The 21,281-nt window shown below is 38.0% G+C and overlaps 1 protein-coding gene across 1 annotated transcript; it reads right to left on the reverse strand.

Moving 5' to 3' along the window:
* Positions 1-264: 264 nt before the first annotated feature.
* On the reverse strand, positions 265-1,041 carry LOC115990169. The gene has a single exon (XM_031114024.1). The coding sequence runs from the start codon at positions 1,039-1,041 to the stop codon at positions 265-267; it is 777 nt and encodes a 258-aa protein (XP_030969884.1).
* Positions 1,042-21,281: the final 20,240 nt, after the last annotated feature.

Consider the following 21,281-nt stretch of genomic DNA (forward strand, 5'->3'; position numbering starts at 1 on the left):
ATCTTGGATGTTCTGTGGAAGGATATTTTATCCATTCTCCATCATAGGCATCATTTTTCAAAATGTTAAACCAGAATTTATGAAAATATCTATTTTCACGTGGGAAAATATCTATTTTCACTTGGGAAAATATATTTGTAAAATTCTGGCTCAAAATGGATGCACAAATGATACTCATTAAGTAAATACCACATGTAGAGATAATGTGTAACTGTTCAATTTGTTATCCAGAAGGCAAAAGGGGTTTTCCATGGTTGGTCAATATCAGCGAAAATAGCAAGGAAGGGGTTGGTGATTTCTGAGATAATTATGGAGGATTCTGATAATCCTTTTGGCTCTGGCTTGAAGAGTTAAGGTTTTTATTTGGTCTTTTATTTCTAGAGGGAGATTCTCTATCATGTTAAGGATATCACTAGGAATTGCAGGAGAAGGATTTGATGATGAGGAAGGATCTGTAACAGGGTATACACATAAGGGGGAAGGAAGAATTGTGGTATTGAGGACTGGAGGCTTTCTGGAAAGATAATCAGTGATAAGGTTATCTCTTCCTTTGATGTGCTTGACTTGGAAGGACCATTGTGAAAACCAATTTGACCATCTGAGTAACTGAGGATGTGGAAGCATTTTCCTTTTGAACTGAAGCATTTTAGGGAAGAAAGACATATCTGTTTCTACCAGGAAGTGATGCCCAAGAAGATGAAACTGGAATTTTTCAATTCCATGTTTGACTACAAGAATCTCCTTAAAAGTAGAGTGGTAGTGTAATTCTGAAGGTTTAAATGCTCCACTCTTGTACCCACAACTATTTCTTTTACCATCAAGTTCTTCAAAAAGAGCTGTTGCCCAATACTCATCACTTGCATCTATTTGCAATATCCGTTTACTTGTTCCTGGGATTTGTAAAGGAGGAAGCTTTTCTGCCAATTTTTTCAACTGTTGGACTGCTTCTGTATGGACAGAATTCCATTCTGGAGGACATTTTTTCAGCAGTTGGGCTAGAGAATTTCTATACTTGGAGATTTTAGGAATGAAATATGACATGTAATTAACAATTCCAAGAAACTACTGTATCTGTTTAGCACTTGTGAGCCTATCTGGGAATTCACCAAGAGAGGCAGCTATGTGAGGTTGTAATACGTACTTTCCATCTAAAATATTTACCCCCAAGAAATCTATAGATGATTGTCCAATGATCATCTTCTTTTCCGAGAGCATAATTCCTTGTGATTTCACTAAATTATAGAATTCAGTGAGCAATTTTTCATGGGATTCTTCATCCTTGGAAAACAGGAGAATATCATCTACGTAAATCAATGCATTGTTCAGGAGTGGCTGGAACAACGTTACCATTGCTTTTTGGAATTGGGATGGGGCATTTTTAAGGCCAAAAGGCATGACAGTCCATTGATAGTGGTGATCAGGGATGCAAAAAGTTGTTTTGTATCTTTCTTCTGGATGGATTCCCAATTGCCAAAATCCTGCTTTCAGATCAAACTTTGAGAAAATCTTTGCATTTGAAAGATGTTGAAAGAATGCACTTTTGTTTGGCAGAGGGAATTTGTCATCTGCAAGGAAGTGATTAAGATCCTGATAATTAATCACCAATCTGAGTTTTCCTCTGACTTGTTCGGAATGCTTGTTAACATAAAAGGCTTCACATGCCCATGGAGAGGTGGTTGGTTCAATGAGGCCTTCAGAAAGGAGGGTGGCAAGCTCTTGTTTGGCTAGGGTTAAATGTTCTGGATTCATTCCCCTATGACTGGCTTTTGTGGGATTAACATCTTCATTTTTTCTTGAAGGGAAGGGATATGAAAAAGTTCGGGTTTTTCCACAGAGGGTTTGAATTCTTAAGGAGGAATTCAGAATAGGTATTTGCACAACAGTCATGGATAATCTGGAGTTTTAAAGACTAAAAGGGGTCAACTGTGAACAGATGGGGAATTTGGGTCCATGTGAGAAGGTGCTGTTTGTGCATAAGTCCTTTTGAGGACCCTCTGAGGTTAGGAATTTGATGTTGGAGATCAAATCCTATGAGAAGGTCTCTTCCTGTGAGAGGGGACCCAAGGACTTGGTGTCTAATGACGAGGGTCGGAAAGATTCTAATGAACAGAGGTTTGCTTTTCAAAGTGATAAGGAATGTTTCACCATTTGCCACTCTGAACATTTGATTATGGGATAACCAACATTTTGCAGGCAAAATCTTGGGGTGGAGAATTGTTGCTGTTGCCCCCGTATCAAACAGGGCTATTGCTGGGATAGGTCTGGAGTAGGTGTCTAGGAGGATGTGTACCTGGGCTATAGGAGTGGGATTGGTTAAAGGGGCTATAATAGGCTGGGATGTATAGATGCTTTGGATTTTTGGTTCTGAGTCTTCATCATTGTCCGAATCTGTATCTTCCTCTGAAGTGGAATAGGCCATGACAACCAAAGCTTGAGGGGAATACTCATCATCCAACAAGAAAAGTAATTCTACGTTTGAAAATGGAGTATCCTCTGCATGGATCTGGGCTTGTTCAAGAAGCTTGGCTGCTTTCTCCTTCTTTGGGCAATTTTTTGCAAAATGTCCCAGTCTTCTGCAAACAAAGCAGACTTTTGAAGTTTTTCCTTTAAACTACTTTCGTCGAAGAAACTTCCAATTTTTCTTTTTTGAAAATCTTTTCTTGGGACTTGCATAATGTTTTTTCTTCCAGGAATATTTCTTGAAATGATCTCTTCTCTTTGTTGAACAGGAACAATTCTTGTCATATCATTTTATCTGCAAATCCTTTCTTTTACAATTATCTCTGAGCTTGCTATGAACTTTGTCTATTTCTGAAAGAAATTTTCTCTGGTTGCAGAGTTTTTCAAGGGCAATGAGTGCATGCTGGTAAATTTCTCCCAAGGAGGCTTGTTGCAGAGTTATTTTCTGGAGATTCATCATGCGAAGTGTCTCATCCCCTAATGGTTCTGGGAGGGAATTGAGGAAGGTATGCTTGGCATTGACATCATCCATACCATTAAAAGAGTAATATCTTCTAGACATCTTGTCAAAATGTTTCTCCAAATCTTTTCTTTGAAATGAGCAACATTTCATCAGCAAAAATTCTTCTCGTGCTACCTCCTTATAATGAGTTGGTGCACCCAAAAATTCATTATGGACAATTGTAAAGAAATCCTCCAATGTTTTACATTAGGCTACCTGTCTCTATCTGTATTCTCCCAAATTGATCCACCATTCTCGTAATCTTCCTGTAATCCTTGCAACAAACTTGGCAATAATCTGGGAAACAGTGGCATTTGGGCTTGAAATTCAGCTATGCACCAGGAGTACATATTAAAAAATTCATCATGCCATTTGGAGGGAGGAACATTGTCAAAGGTGAACAAATGTTTTGAATCTGTTGTTGGTGAGTAAGACAACTTGGTTTGGTGATTTGGGACAAAAGGTGGTGGAGAAAAGATTGGTGGCGGAGATGGAGGCCTTTGGGGACGGAGAACATCATCTTCCTCTTCTTCTTTTGGATCAGTCATGAATATTTCCTCCAAACCAAGATCAGACAAGTCCAAGTCTGAGTCTTCTATTATAGGGAGCACAAAAGGTTCTTTGGAATCTTTAAGGGTGAGAGTTTTGAGAAATGAAGAGATTGGGTTTGGGGGATCAGGATTCATGGCTAACATATTCATGTCTAGAGGTCTTGAAGAGGCTCCTATGGTTGGATCTGGAGGTTGGTATAACGGTTCTTTGTCCCTTTTTATTGGGGAGGACTCATTTTGTGGTTTACTTTGGGACTTTGGTTGAGGTAGGGTAGAGTATGTGATGGCCGAAAAGATTCCACTTGGTTTGAAGGGATTGTAGTCAGGATGTGTTATAACCAGTGGCTGGAGATTTTGATAAGGAGAAGTTGGTGAAAATGGGGAGGTCTGTGGTACCGACAAGTCCTTGTATAATGATTATCATGACTGGAAAGGCATATGGACATGTATGGGAGGAGTGAGAGTAGGTTCTTTCTGTGATCTTTCCATAGATTGAAGCTGTAGCAACAACTGCTTCCTTTCCTTTTCTTTTTGTCCAATAAGAGGAAAAGAGATAGACAGGTCTTTGACTGTGGAGGTAATTATGGCCAACTCCTGTTCAACAGTTTTAATTTTTTTCTTCAAATCTTGGACCAGAGCATTTGAGGCAGAAAAGGTGTGATTAACTACCTCCGCCATCTTTTGCTGATTATCAAGTATCCTTAAGAGGACTTTGTTTTGGGCCACAGCATTTTCTACTTGCCAGTTTAAGGCTGCTTCTGCAGAAGAGACTTGTTTTTTGGTTCCATCTGGGTTGGCTCCAACAGGGTTTTTGATTTTCCAGATATGTTTGGTATTGGTTTGGGGGTGATCAAAACTTTCTAGTGGAGGAAAGTTTTAAGAATAGGAAGGTGAGGCTTGGTCAAACATGTAACAAAGTGGAGGATTATGTATTTGGGTAGTAGGGGGTAACTGGTATTTTGGTATTTATGGAAGGACTTTCTGGTAATATGGGATCAATGGAGGTTTCTGGTGTTGGTTTAGATTTTCTTTGCAAGAAGGGAAGGAGGGAAAGGTTTCTTTTCTGGTTCTAGGGTAAAGAACATAATAGTCAAATTTTCCAGATGGTTCTCCAAGGAGGTCAACTTCTGGATCTCCTGCTTCATATCTTTCTTTAAGTTTTTGCTGGAAAGATTTTTTCTTTCTTTGCGAAGGATCTACTTCAAATGTCTCTTCTTCTTGACAATCAATACAATCACAAACATCCCACCAGATGTGGCCAATGGATGATTTTCCTTTATAACAAGGCTTCCCATCTTCTCGAAATCCTTGAATCTTAAGACCATCTTCTTTAACATACGAGATTGGTTGAAGCATAGCAATCTGTGTTGGAAAGACTGTTACATCCTTCTTTTCTGGAGGAGTTGCTAGGAATTTTGTCTCTACTTCCCCATTCTCTTTTCTGATAAAAAGAGGAGTTTTTGATTGAATTGGTTTAGCCGCTTGATGGAGCATCTCGTATTTCGTAATCCATGACTCTGGAAAGAAAGAAGTCATCTGCTCTCTATTGAGTTGTCTTGGAACAAACGTACACATAGGTGTCATTCCAGGATCAACTTGAATTAATAAGGCATCATTAGATTGAGCCATATCCAGGATCGCCATGTCGAAAGCATGATTCTGTAGTCTATAAGCAAGCTGGTAGTGGAGGGTGGCAGCAAATGTGTCTTGCACCTGGGAGGCTCCTGTAATTTGGACATGTACCTTAAGAGCATCACAAAGATGGGGATCTTTAAGGGACATATTAAAATTAGGGAAAAGTGTGACAAAGACTGTTCCCTCATTTAAGGTGGTTTGAACTGTCTCTATAACTGCATTTTGATATTCCAGGAATCTGGAATCAAAAAGTGAAACCCTAGAGACTACTGGGAGTCCTTTTCTTCCATGGAAAGTTAATGCTAACCTAACGGCTCCAAAATGAAGATGGGTATATCCTTGTTTCTACCATGGAATTATAAATTCTCTTGGAAGGGCAAGGGTAATGAAGTTTTCTGTTTCACTCGCTGGGATATTATACTGATCAAACTTGGAGGCTTGGACATATTCTTTTATAGTAGAAGGTTGAGAAGGACCTAAAAGTTTTTTTATGGATTTTTTGAAAGAGACTTGGGGTTTATCAAATACAGTATAAGGATTTACAATGGGAAAGTCAATAATAGGGATTTTACTATCTTCAGGAACATGAGAAATTTCATACAAGTAATTTAACCAATTTGCAGTGGATTTTCGAAGGGAAAGATCAAAGGCAGGTTTAGTGGTATCAATGACTTATGAGGATGAACTTGCCATGATAGTTTCTTTCAGATAGAACTGTTTACCTAAGACCTAACAGGACTAAGATGCCAATTTTAGGTTGAAAAGTCGACAAGGTTACTATGGAAAAGCAGATTCTTTGAAATCTTTAAAAGCAAACCCCTTAGTGTTCTATTTGATTATCAAATCCAGTGTTCTGATGTGATTAATACAGAGGATCCATAGATTGTGGCAACTGTAAACCACAGAGCATACTAATCAGGACAATAATCAAATATATTAATCAAAGGAGAGTGAAACTGATCACGGGCTCTGATACCAACTATGAGTACAAAAGAAGAGGGAAGATTGAAATAGAGGGTGTAAGAAGATTATGGAAATACCACATGTAGAGATAATGTGCAGATAAAATGTTATGACAAGAATTGTTCCTGTTCAACAAAGAGAAGAGATCATTTCAAGAAATATTCCTGGAAGAAAAAACATTATGCAAGTCCCAAGAAAAGATTTTCAAAAAAGAAAAATTGGAAGTTTCTTCGACGAAAGCAGTTTAAAGGAAAAACTTCAAAAGTCTGCTTTGTATGCAGAAGACCGGGACATTTTGCAAAAAATTGCCCAAAGAAGGAGAAACCAGCCAAGCTTCTTGAACAAGCCCAGATCCATGCAGAGGATACTCCATTTTCAGACGTAGAATCACTTTTCTCGTCGGATGATGAGTATTCCCCTCAAGCTTTGGTTGTCATGGCCTAATCCAATTCAAAGGAAGATACAGATCCGGACAATGATGAAGACTCAGAACCAGAAATCCAAACCATCTATACATCCCAGCCTATTATAGCCCCTTTAAGCAATCCCACCCCTATAGCCCAGGTACACATCCTCCTAGACACCTACTCCAGACCTATCCCAGTAATAGCCCTGTTTGATACGGGGGCAGCAGCAACAATTCTCCACCCCAAGATTTTGCCTGCAGAATGTTGGTTACCCCATAATCAAATGTTCAGAGCGGCAAATGGTGAAACATTCCTTATCACTTTGAAAAGCAAACCTCTATTCATTAGAATCTTTCTGACCCTCATCATTAGACACCAAGTCCTTGGGTCCCCTCTCACAGGAAGAGACCTTCTCATAGGATTTGATCTCCAACATCAAATTCCTAACCTCAGATGGTCCTCAAAAGGATTTATGCACAAACAACACCTTCTCACATGGACCCAAATTCCCCATCTGTTCACAGTTGACCCCTTTCAGTCTTTAAAACTCCAGATTATCCATGACTGTTGTGCAAATACCTATTCTGAATTCCTCCTTAAGAATTCAAACCCTCTGTGGAAAAACCCGAACTTTTTCATATCCCTTCCCTTCAAGAAAAATGAAGATGTTAATCCCACAAAAGCCAGTCATAGGGGAATGAATCCAGAACATTTAACCCTAGCCAAACAAGAGCTTGCCACCCTCCTTTCTGAAGGCCTCATTGAACCAACCACCTCTCCATGGGCATGTGAAGCCTTTTATGTTAACAAGCATTCCGAACAAGTCAGAGAAAAACTCAGATTGGTGATTAATTATCAGGATCTTAATCACTTCCTTACAGATGACAAATTCCCTCTGCCAAACAAAAGTGCACTCTTTCAACATCTTTCAAATGCAAAGATTTTCTCAAAGTTTGATCTGAAAGTAGGATTTTGGCAATTGGGAATCCATCTAGAAGAAAGATACAAAACAGCTTTTTGCATCCCTGATCACCACTATCAATGGACTGTCATGCCTTTTGGCCTCAAAAATGCCCCATCCCAATTCCAAAAAGCAATGGTAACGTTGTTCCAGCCACTCCTGAACAATGCATTGATTTACGTAGATTATATTCTCCTGTTTTCCAAGGATGAAGAATCCCATGAAAAATTGCTCACTGAATTCTATAATTTAGTGAAATCACAAGGAATTATGCTCTCGGAAAAGAAGATGATCATTGGACAATCCTCTATAGATTTCTTGGGGGTAAATATTTCAGATGGAAAGTACGTATTACAACCTCACATAGCTGCCTCTCTTGGTGAATTCCCAGATAGGCTCACAAGTGCTAAACAGATACAAACTGCTAAAAAAATCTCCTCCAGAATGGAATTCTGTCCATACAGAAGCAGTCCAACAATTGAAAAAATTAGTAGAAAAGCTTCCTCCTTTGCAAATCCCAGGAACAGGTAAACGGATATTGCAAACAGATGCAAGTGATGAGTATTGGGCAGCAGCTCTTTTTGAAGAACTTGATGGTAAAAGAAATATTTGTGGGTATAAGAGTGGAGCATTTAAACCTTCAGAATTACACTACCACTCTACTTTTAAGGAGATTCTTGCAGTCAAACACGGAATTGAAAAATTCCAGTTTCATCTTCTTGGGCATCACTTCCTGGTAGAAATGGATATGTCTTCCTTCCCTAAAATGCTTCAGTTCAAAAGGAAAATGCTTCCACATCCTCAGTTACTCAGATGGTCAAATTGGTTTTCACAATAGTCCTTCCAAGTCAAGCACATCAAAGGAAGAGATAACCTTATCACTGATAATCTTTCCAGAAAGCCTCCAGTCCTCAATACCACAATTCTTTCTTCCCCCTTATGTGTATACCCTGTTACAGATCCTTCCTCATCATCAAATCCTTCTCCTGCAATTCCTAGTGATATCCTTAACATGATAGAGAATCTCCCTCTGGAAATAAAAGACCAAATAAAAACCTTAACTCTTCAAGCCAGAGCCAAAAGGATTATCAGAATCCTCCATAATTATCTCAGAAATCACCAACCCCACTTCCTTGCTATTTTCCCTGATATTGACCAACCATGGAAAACCCCTTTTGCCTTCTGGATAACAAATTGGACAGTTGCACATTATCTCTACATGTGGTATTTACTTAATGAGTATCATTTGTGCATCCATTTTGAGCCAGAATTTTACAAATATATTTTCCCACGTGAAAATAGATATTTTCATAAATTCTGGTTTAACATTTTGAAAAATGATGCCTATGATGGAGAATGGACAAAATATCCAAGATTTGCAAGCAAGATTACTTCAACAACTTTGATTGTTAAGCTTAACTCCAAAAATGATGTTCGTACAGAAGGACTTTTCTACCCTGCAGAAATACAGTGGCTTACCAATCCAGATGGAACTTTTTACACACACATCAAGACCCATCTTGGGTATCCTGTTACTATGCTCTCACACTGACAGAATCTCTAAATAAAGGGATCTGATCTCAAGCAGTACCTATGGACCCAGAAACCTGTAGAAAGCAATTACCACATGAAGACCATTGGGAAATGCCAAATCCTCTTGAGGGGTATGATAACCCCTATTACCATAACCATGATCTAGATGTAAATGTTGATGTAGATGAAGAATGGTTCCAAGGAAGAGATGGATGGGACTAGACTTTCCTAATATATTGTACTAAAAGAAAATAATAATAATAAGACCATAGAAACGTCTTCAGACGTTTCATCCTTATCCCTGCAGCATACAGCTCATCTTCCCAGCTGTCCACCTCTGCAGTAAAGACCCCTACCATGCACCTGCTCCACAGCCTCATCATGACAAGCTGAGACCTCAGCTTCTTCTTAGTTGTATATTTTGTAAACCAATTTCCATAATCTTCTTACACCCTCTATTTAAATCTTCCCTCTTCTTTTGTACTCATAGTTGGTATCAGAGCCCGTGATCAGTTTTACTCTCCTTTGATTAGTATATTTGATTATTGTCCTGATTAGTATGCTCTGTGATTTACAGTTGCCATAATCTGTGGATCCTCTATATTAATCACATCAGAACACTGGATTTGATAATCAAATAGAACACTAAGGGGTTTGCTTTTAAAGATTTCAAAGAATCTGCTTTTCCATAGTAACCTTGTGGTCGTTTCAGCCTAAAATTGGCATCTTAGTCCTGTTAGGTCTGAATCCTGATCCCCCAAACCCAATCTCTTCATTTCTCTGACACTTCACATGATGAATCTCCAGAAAATAACTCTGCAACAAGCCTAGCAAGTTGGTAGTGGAGGGTGGCAGCAAATGTGTCTTGCACCTGGGAGGCAGTAATATAGAAGCATAAACAATGATAAAATAGTTGATAAGGAAGAAAATAGCAAAATAGATATAGTCAAAATAAATTAAAACAGGGTATGGAATATGAAAACTGAAACAAATAAAATCTTACTTGAAAATACTTCTGTCTTTGATTAAAACTGAAAACTTCTGTCTTTCTTACAAGCTTTGAAAATAAATACTGTCTGAAGAGTTACAAGATTACAAAGTAAAGTCTGTAAAGGGTTACAAGATTGTCTGTCTGAAGGGAAGGTTACAAGATTACAAAAAGAAAGTAAAGTACAAAAGTCTTTCGGAGAGGGAAAGGGAAAGCTATTACAAAGTCTTTCTAACAGTCTTTTGGAGAGGGAAAGGGAAAGCTATAAAGTCTTTCTAAAGCTTGGACCTTGGAATTAAACTGGAAACTTAGACCTAAAATTTGGACCTAAAACTTGGACCTTTAAATTTGGACCTCCATTCTGGACCTATCTTCTGTCTTCAGAGTCTATCCTTTTATAGATGAAGTGAACCATGGTAAGTCTTCAAAAATAACCTGAGTTAAGTAAAGTGAACTCAAGTTAATCTGTAGGTAGAATCTTGAACAGTAAAAGTCTATCTTGAATAGTAATAGTCTATCTGCATGTGAATAATATTCTGTCAAAATATCTTTCAAAATATCTTTTTGGATCTATCTGTATTTGTCTGGACCATAATGGATCTGTCTGGAAGCTATTCATGCATGTTGGTGAATAGTGATCTGTCTCCAGTGAATAGTGATCTGTCATCGGTGAATAGTGATCTGTCGTTGTTGTCTGTCGGAAGAGTGTTCTGTCTGTTTGTGCCTTCTGTCTATCTGTCTATCAATCTGTATCCGCGTAGTTATCATAATCTAGTGAATCAGAATTATCCACATACTGCTCATGCTCGTGGAGCACTCCATAATCATTACATAGGGCACAGTATGAAATAGGAAGGAAAACAGGAATATGATCCTTGGCTGTCATCAATCTGGGGTCTTTAACAATCCTTCTTTTCCCAATGAGCCTTCCGGCTAAAGGTCTTGGGCCATACACAGCTATCCTGTCGGTGTAGCCATATAAATAGAAACCTCTGTCTAATTCTTTCTGTACTTAATAAATCTTATTACTCATAAAATTGGACCATTCTTGAGCCAGAGCACCTGGATCATCAAGTGATAAATAAGTATCTCCTGTATACCAGTTATATTCAAGGATACTACTCCAATCATGGATAAGGACTAAAATGTGTGCTGATTGAGCTTCCATATAATAGCTAGTGTCCCAAACTGGAAGAGTACTCCAGATTTCTATCTTCATATAATTAAGTCCTCCAATCTGTGCTGCTGCTTCTTGGATGATTCTGGGAAATAAACTAATCTGATTTGCAGAAGTAATGGTTAATTTGCTGATAAACCCTGCTTCTAGCATTTCTGATAACCATAAGGGATCACAGATTACTTGATCTTCTGTCTCTGTGTTGACAAGTAATCCCGGGTAGGGATTAAATATGTCTCCTGTTCTTTCATAAACTCTGTCTGAATTTCCAAAACTGTCATACCATTTAGCCTTATAAGATAACCATATATCACCTGTCATGTCTTCTGTTCTGATAAATGCTGTAGAGACTAATACTTTAAAAAGATACATCCATCTGTCATAAGAACTTGTTATAGCTTTATGAGTTAATATATTCTGTTGGATTTTAGGGGGTAAGGTTCTAATAGCAAGTCTCGTTTTTTGCTGCATCTTAGGGTGGAGCTTTGAAAAGCTTGTTCTCATAAGATAGCTTTTTAGAAACTATAGTTCTGTCTTTGTGGAGCTTGAATCTCCATCCTCCTTGCCAGGGAGTTGACAACCGAGTGCTTCAATAAATGCCCCGGTGCTAACAAGATGTAATTCCAAAACCTAAAGGGTCATTTGGAATAAGGGTTTCTATCTAAGGGTGAATGCTGCCTGTAAATTATCAAGAAGTAGTTTAATATGAAGAGGAAGGTCTGTAAATTCTCTGTCTTGAAACATAAGATCACTGTCGAGCACTTTTTGCAGAATTACACTTTTATTACCACATGAATACATTGCCTCTGCTAGCAACGTATCCTGAAGGGATATTGTCTCTATCAAGACGCCTTCATGCATATTCGAAATTTTTACTGAGGGCTTTCGAAAACCTCTGGGTTGCACCGCTGGTGCCTTGCCCTTGTCTTACTGAGAGAATCTTTTACTCATGGTAGTTTGCAATTGGGTTTTGGGAAAAGGATTATGTTTGGAACAAATATTTTCTATCAAAACTTCTTTTGAAATTCTTTTGCCTCTGTCTTTCTATGAAATTCTTTTGAAATATTTTATAAGAAAAGTAATAAAAGCATTTTCAACATTTATAAAACAAACTTTTCTTTGTACACTTTTGTGCCCTTGCTGAGTAGCAACAGTATTAAAGTAGTCATGATGGGATCTGTCAAGGTAAGTGAGATTCAGAATATTTCTAAAATCTAGTATAATTCTATCCATGCATGTACTACTATATATTTCTTCATAAAGTCTTTCATTAATAGGACAATCTATCAAGGGATTAATTTTTTCTGTTGGGAAAGAAATTAAATCTGTCATTATTCAAGAAATTACCACAATTAATATTTTCTTTAATGATTAATAAAGGAGAGTCTGTCAAAGATTCTTTTATTAAAATATCTGTTATATGAATATTTAAAGATGCTATACAGGGTGTACATTTGTCATTTAGTACTTCTATCAGTCTTATGAGACTATCAGTATGTCTGTCATTATTATTAAAAGGAATAATAATTGTACCATCTATATTTGGTGCAGGGGCAATAGTCTCAAGTTGCCATCTGTCAGTCCATATACTATTAGTCCATGCATATTGATTACCAAAGATTGTATCCATATTTTCGTCTTTTATGCTTTTTCTACTTAGTTCTTCTGTAGATTGGACTTTATGCAAAAAAGCAATAGGAAAATAAAAACATATCTTTGTCTCTTTGTCTTGTTTAACTTTCTTTTTGTCATTTTCTGTCAATTGATTAACAAGTAATATTTATGTCTTTAAAGATGACAAACTTCTTTCAGTTCTATAGATTCCTCTTTCATTGATATCTGTTAAAATAGTAACCTTTTTGGAAGAGTGTATTTCTTTCAAGACAGGTGGTACAATGAATTTAAAGAATATATCTTTTTCCAATACATTAGTTTTAATTCCTTCATCTGTCATTAAAAAGGGATAAATTAAAGTCATAAAAGGAGTTCCTAAAATAATTTTAGAAGGAAAGTCTTTAATTAAAACAAAGGTTGTCTCGAGATATATTCTGTCATGGCATATATGAACATTAGGTATTTTATAATTAATCATTAGTTTTTCTCCATTGGCCTGAATTAATCTTTCAGAAGATTTTTTATAATACTTTAAGGGTATTAATCTTTCTTGTATATAATTCATATTAGCACCTGAATCTGTCAAAGCAATTTCTGTCAAAGAAAACTCTAAAGTTATTTTTGTATGCCATTTTTTGAAAATTACTCTATTAATTAAACTTAAGAAATTCTGTCTATCAAATTTATTACTGTGGGGCCTGAAATTTGGAATCCCGGCCCACTTCACATTAAGGGCCCAAAGCCCAAGCCGAGGAGCCCTACTACCGAGGAGGTGTGATGAGAACCCCTTAATGGCCCAAGAATGTAGCCGAGGACAACCTCACGCTCAACGCCTCACAAAACGCCTGAAGAAAAGGACAAACTCAGTACAAGAGCAGTACAAGCGAGAAAGCTGCCAACACCATAACATGGAGCCCAGCACCTGACAAGCCCATACCCCATACCATGCTATCCAGCTTTTCCCAACCACTCTGACGTGAGGATTGATGGGACGAGTAATTGCCCCAAACAAGGAGAAACTGACACGTAGATGAAGAAGGGGAATTGAATACTAGTATAAAAGGGAAAAGAGAGCTAAAAGGAGAAGGGGGGGTGATCCAATAAAAACGGAGGAGGGAGGCCCCGGAAAAAAAGGAGGAGAAAAAGGAGGAAGAATGGTGAGAAGATAATGCTCCTCGGATTAATTCCGAGGAGTCAGATCTCTCAAACCACATCCATGTAAGGCTTCGTTATATAGGCCAAATCCACCTTCGTATGGGCTTCCATGTAAATTCTGACTAAACCGTTGCCCAACGACCAATGTCCAGCCTTTCTATCCCACTCTCTATAAATCATATTGTTCGGGCCCTTTACATACGAGTCCAATGTCATCCTTAGGTCGTTAAAAATCGTGTCCCTACAATTGGCGCCGTCTGTGGGAAGGCTTGCGCGTTGGCGCAGGTGGCGGTGGAGTCAACTCTCTAGCAAGCAGAGGTTCGCGGGGTTTTCCTCCATCTCCGGCGACATGCAGTTGTTGCTCCGACATAAACTTTTGCTAGAGGCTACGCCTTGCAGTGCCAATAGGGCGGGCAGCTCTAGGGGCTTCTAGCCTCAAGCTAGCTCTCCCTGCCCTAGTCTAGGGGCTTACGCTCGAAAAATAAATAGATACAAAAGAAAAATTACAAGTTTTGGACAGAACCAAGGCCTTGCATGGTCCTCAGACTCAAGCCTATGGGAAAACCAAGTACTCAAAAGAAAAGTCACAAGTTTTGGACAGAACCAAAGCCTTGCATGGTCCTCGGACTCAAGCCTATGGGGAAACTAAGTACTCAAAAGGAAAATCACAAGTTTTGGACAAAACCAAGGCCTTGCATAGTCCTCGGACTCAAACCTATGGGGAAACCAACTACTTAAAAGAAAAACAACAAGTTTTGGACAGAACCAAGGCCTTGCATGGTCCTTGGACTCAAGCCTATGGGGAAACCAAGTACTTAAAAGAAAAAACTACAAGTTTTGGACAGAACCAAGGCCTTGCATGGTCCTCGGACTCAAGCCTATGGGGAAACCAAGTACTTAAAGGAAAAAACTACAAGTTTTGGACAGAACCAAGGCCTTGCATGGTCCTCGGACTCAAGCCTATGGGGAAACCAAGTACTTAAAAGAAAAACTACAAGTTTTGGACAGAACCAAGGCCTTGCATGGTCCTCGGACTCAAGCCTATGGGGAAACCAACTACTTAAAAGAAAAACGACAAGTTTTGGACAGAACCAAGGTCTTGCATGGTCCTCGGACTCAAGCCTATGGGGAAACCAACTACTTAAAAGAAAAACGATAAGTTTTGGACAGAACCAAGGCCTTGCATGGTCCTCGGACTCAAGCCTATGGGGAAACCAACTACTTCAAGTTTTGGACCTTGCATGGTCCTCGGACTCAAGCCCAACTACTTAAAAGAAAAACGACAAGTTTTGGACAGAACCAAGGCCTTGCATGGTCCTCGGACTCAAGCCTATGGGGAAACCAAGTACTTAAAAGAAAAAACTACAAGTTTTGGACAGAACCAAGGCCTTACATGGTCCTCGGACTCAAGCCTATGGGGAAACCAAGTACTTAAAAGAAGAAACTACAAGTTTTGGACAGAACCAAGGCCTTGCATGGTCCCCGGACTCAAGCCTATGGGGAAACCAAGTACTCAAAAGAAAAATTACAAGTTTTGGACAGAACCAAGGCCTTGCATGGTCCTCAGACTCAAGCCTATGGGGAAACCAAGTACTTAAAAGAAAAAACTACAAGTTTTGGACAGAACCAAGGCCTTGCATGGTCCTCGGACTCAAGCCTATGGGGAAACCAACTACTTAAAAGAAAAACGACAAGTTTTGGACAGAACAAGCAACTCAAGGTCTTGCATGGTCCTCGGACTCAAGCCTATGGGGAAACCAAGTACTTAAAAGAAAAAACTACAAGTTTTGGACAGAACCAAGGCCTTGCATGGTCCTCGGACTCAAGCCTATGGGGAAACCAAGTACTTAAAAGAAAAACTACAAGTTTTGGACAGAACCAAGGCCTTGCATGGTCCTCGGACTCAAGCCTATGGGGAAACCAAGTACTTAAAAGAAAAACTACAAGTTTTGGACAGAACCAAGGCCTTGCATGGTCCTCGGACTCAAGCCTATGGGGAAACCAACTACTTAAAAGAAAAACGACAAGTTTTGGACAGAACCAAGGTCTTGCATGGTCCTCGGACTCAAGCCTATGGGGAAACCAACTACTTAAAAGAAAAACGACAAGTTTTGGACAGAACCAAGGCCTTGCATGGTCCTCGGACTCAAGCCTATGGGGAAACCAAGTACTTAAAAGAAAAAACTACAAGTTTTGGACAGAACCAAGGCCTTAGGTCCTCGGACTCAAGCCTATGGGGAAACAAGTACTTAAAAGAAGAAACTACAAGTTTTGGACAGAACCAAGGCCTTGCATGGTCCCCGGACTCAAGCCTATGGGGAAACCAAGTACTCAAAAGAAAAATTACAAGTTTTGGACAGAACCAAGGCCTTGCATGGTCCTCGGACTCAAGCCTATGGGGAAACCAACTACTTAAAAGAAAAAACTACAAGTTTTGGACAGAACCAAGGCCTTGCATGGTCCTCGGACTCAAGCCTATGGGGAAACCAACTACTTAAAAGAAAAACGACAAGTTTTGGACAGAACTAAGGCCTTGCATGGTCCTCGGACTCAAGCCTATGGGGAAACCAACTACTTAAAAGAAAAACTATGTTACATGGACCTTAGAATCTATCCGAAGAGAACTCCCCATTAACAGTTGGGTTAATCCCTAAACTGCATGGATTCCCCAGTCTACTCTCGGATCCTCAGTACCAAAGGGATTGATGCAATATAGAGCAATATATTACCAAAAACACAATCGAAGTCCCTCACTGCTCGGCTACCCTCTCGGATGAATTATTTAGAGTTTATCGTTCTCAGACATTTGTCTTGCATGCATCGCACAGCGCTCGGCTGTTATCTCGGTTAGTTCCAAGAGTTTAAATTATTGAGAATTACCATTGTTATACTTGATAATGTCAGTAAGTTTAAACTAGTAGGAATTTGTTTTAAGGTTTTTTCCTACTCTAAGTATCATTAAAGGAAAGTGTATATTTAATATTCATGCACAAAGTAGTTATTGCAGAAAAGAAAAGTATTTGGGATTAAGTAAATTCATTTCTTATTAAGACAAAAGAACAGTACAGTATACAATGAAGGAGCTTAAATAAGCTCATATTAAAACTAACTGCACAAGTGAAAAGTAAAGATACAAAGGAATAAAGGAAAAGCCGAAGAAGAGGTGCAGAGAAGAGCCGCGCTGCCGCTTTAAAATTTCGTCTAAGGAAGCTATTCCTTAATACTTTTACATGCCTATAACTCAGGCAACCAAAGAACCCAACATGGGGCCTGCACCATTGAAGAAAAGGTGCAGAGAGCCTGGCTCCGGGCTAGCGCAACTGAAGAAAAGGTGCAGGGAACCCAACTTGAGGCCCGCACCATTGAAGAAAAGGTGCCGGGAACCGGAAGTTGAGGAGCCTCCACAAAAATTTGCCTGCGACAAGGCAGACGGCGCTGATGGCGAAAATTCTTTCTTCTGACACACCAAAAATCCGATGTGACCAGAACCTATTTCGGATTTTGACTGAAAGAGGTGGGGGTACCGTTCCCACCTTATCCAAGCGGGAGGTCACCTTAAATCTGTGCCTCCCCTACCCAGACCATACCACCTTAAGTCTTGGGAGGGTCCGGTGCCTCTGTGGCGGGTAAGGTTCCTCCACCTCCACCCAAGCCTCAAACATATTGCACTAAGGGAAGACGACACTGGATGTGGGAACTGGTTACGGTTAAAAGGTTGTAATTTTGAAGAGAGCAGAAGGGTTTATATGCCAGGAGAACAGCCACCTATCCTGCTTATATAAAGGGTAAGGTGGTGTCATTTAATTTGAGCAGATTCCCAAGAAACGCTGCGGACAAGGCAGCTCTGGCACAATTTCCAACACCATCCGCCACCGCAAGATTTAAAGGTCCTCGTGAAGGCGCGCCTCGAATACTGAAACGACAAAGGACACTGCGCGGATGAAGAATAAAGTAATGCCTCTTAATTCGGCACATCTCCCATGCAAATGGAAGAACACAAGCAGCAGTAAGGTATGGAACTTGAGCAAGTCACGAGGTGGGCTCAGCATCACCAAAACCCTCCTCCCCAACTAAAAAGTCGGGAAGCAGGATTTTGAAGGGCTATTGTGGGGCCTGAAATTTGGAATCCCGACCCACTTCACATTATAAGGGCCCAAAGCCCAAGCCGAGGAGCCCTACTGCCGAGGAGGTGTGATGAGAACCCCTTAATGGCCCAAGAATGTAGCCGAGGACAACCTCACGCTCAACGCCTCACAAAACGCCTAAAGAAAAGGACAAACTCAGTACAAGAGCAGTACAAGCGAGAAAGCTACCAACACCATAACGTGGAGCCCAGTACCTGACAAGCCTATACCCCATACCATACTATCCAGCTTTTCCCAACCACTCTGAAGTGAGGATTGATGGGACGAGTAGTTGCCCCAAATAAGGAGAAACTGACACGTAGATGAAGAAGAGGAATTGAATACTAGTATAAAAGGGAAAAGAGAGCTAAAAGGAGAAGGGGGGGGGGGATCCAATAAAAACGGAGGAGGGAGGCCCCAAAAAAAAAGGAGGAGAAAAAGGAGGAAGAATGGTGAGAAGATAATGCTCCTCGGATTAATTCCGAGGAGTCAGATCTCTCAAACCACATCCGTGTGAGGCTTAGTTATACAGGCCAAATCCACCTTCGTATGGGCTTCCATGTAAATTCTGACTAAACCGTTGCCCAACGACCAATGTCCAGCATTTCTATCCCACTCTCTATAAATCATATTGTTCGGGCCCTTTACATACGAGCCCAATGTCATCCTTGGGCCGTTAAAAATTGTGTCCCTACAATTACTATTGTTTGAAACATTAATATCTGTAACTTCTTTATCTGTAGGAGCATCAAGGGGTTCTATCATGGGATTAGAAAATTCTTTTATTATTTCTACAATATTATGTTCATTTATGTCCATCGGATTTTCTTCTTTAATTTCTTGTTTTACTTTCATTTTTATCTTTTTTTTTCTTGTCTTTTTCTTTCTCTTTCTTTCGGCATTTTGTAACATGGTGTCCATATTTCCTACACCTAATGCTAGCAATAGGTATTTCTATAGAGTCTTTCAATTTTAATAAATATTCTTTTTTGTCTTTATGGTGATTCGGTAGATTTTCTATCAGTTTTATTATTATGTCTTTTTGTTTTCTTTTGCTTTTATTAATTTTAAGTGGGTTGGTTGATTTTAACTCTTTCTTTACTTGATCTATTTCTTTTTTATTAACATTAAATATTTTCATTAATTCATTTGTTATATCTTTCTCAAATTCTAATTTACTAATTTGTTTAACAATTTTATCATGTCTGTCACATTGTTTTTTAGTATGTCCATATCCTTTACATTTATGGCAAATAGTATTACTAACATGTCTGTCAGTTTTCTCATTATCTAATAACTCAGTAGTATTTAAAACTGTTATGTCTCTTTTTCTGTCTGTCTGTAAAGGTATATTTAAATTTCTCATTTTTTTAGTTAATTCTGTCAAACTATCATTTTGGGTTTCTATTATAGATCTTTCAATTAATTCTAATCTTTCATTAATTTTCTCAATAAAACTATTACACTTTTTGTCTTTTCTATTGACTACTTTTTTCACTATTTCCTCTTTTGCTTTTACTACACTATCACTATTTGTCTTTTCTTTTAAATTACCATAATTATTTTTCCTACCATTGTTGACTACTTTTACTACACTATCTTTTAATCCATCTTTTCCTATTTCTTCTTCTAGCCTTCTACGTATAACATCTTCATCTTTATGTCTTTGAATTCTTCTTCTATCATTTGTCTCTATTAGGCTTCTTTGTCCTCTTATCACTTTCCCTACATCTTCATTGCCTATTTAACTAGGAATTGAACCTTAAATTAATATGGTAAAAACAATATAAAAAGTTGGTTCAATAAAATAAATCATTGGTTCAACTGAAAACTAAACATTTTTCGGTTTTTTGAATGATTCGTTTTTAAAACATCCTTCTTACAACCAAGGTTGGATTTTTTTTTTTTTTATAAGTTAAACATAAGTACAACTTCTTAGGTGTAGCACATTAAATTATCCAATTGAATTCAAACACCTAGCTTGCATTGAATTAATTAGTTCTTGAAAAGTTTAATATTATTTGTACTTTATTGGTCATTACAACTATATATTTATATTTAATTGTATAACCTAGAATATTGTATATAAGGAATTAAGTACCCTTTTCCTTTCCCTTGTGTGCGTGTTTGTTTCTCAAAAAAAGGAATCGAGTAAAAAAAATAACTTTAGATTAGTTTTGGAATTGATTCCTTGCTTAAAAAAATGAAAAGACAAAGTAACGAAAAAGACAAAAGATACTAATGTTTATTTGGTGGGGGTTAAGGAAAGTATTCAATTAATATAAAGGACAAAATAATTAAATATCAAAACCATATTTATAACCCCAAAGTTAAAACAGAAAAGAAAAAGAAAAAGAAAAAGAAAAAGAAAGAGAATAGTATTGTTTTTGTTGGTCACTTATTAGCATGTTCCATAAACCTCCCAATAAAAACAAAATGAGTGGAGCAAGATAAAATATTATAAAATAGTAAAAGTAAGTCAAGTGACCACTGACCATGGACGAATCTAATCTAAAAAATAAAAAATAAAAATAAAAATGAAGAAGAAGAAGAAGAAGAAGAAGAAGAAAAAGAAGGAGAGAGAAGAAACGTAAATTACAACTTATTCGCACGGGTTTGACCGATATTTAAGTTATTTACTTATGATTTGAAATTTGATATTTTACTTACCTGATATTAATTTAATTAGAATTCTTTAACTCACTTCTGTTAAAAATATGATTAAATATATAATTTTATTTCACTTTTATACCTCTCTCTTCTAAAAATACAAAAAATATAAAAATATAAGATCAAATAAAATCCAAAAGAATCAAGCGAAATACTTGCATTATATGATTTTAAATTATAAATAGACAATTTAAATTTCAATAAAACTAAAAGTAGATAAAGTTTTAAACTTCAAACTACAAATAAACAACTTAAATTTCAATCAAAAACACATAGTAATCTTCAAAAAGAAAAGAAGGAAAAATATCATAATATTTTTTAACAGTAATTTGGGTCCAGTATGTTAGACCCGTTAAAATAACAACATATATTAACAATAAACACGTATCACAATTTTAACAAGTTGAATGTCACTCGACGCAGAACCTAATCTAAATCCTGTTTCAACCGATCATTATCATAGATAGGCTGCCGACACTTATTTCCGAACCTGCCACTATATTTTAATTTAAGGCCTTTTGTTTTATAGGTTTGGTACAAG

Source organism: Quercus lobata, chromosome 5, assembly GCF_001633185.2.
Source record: "Quercus lobata isolate SW786 chromosome 5, ValleyOak3.0 Primary Assembly, whole genome shotgun sequence".
Lineage (NCBI taxonomy): Eukaryota > Viridiplantae > Streptophyta > Magnoliopsida > Fagales > Fagaceae > Quercus > Quercus lobata.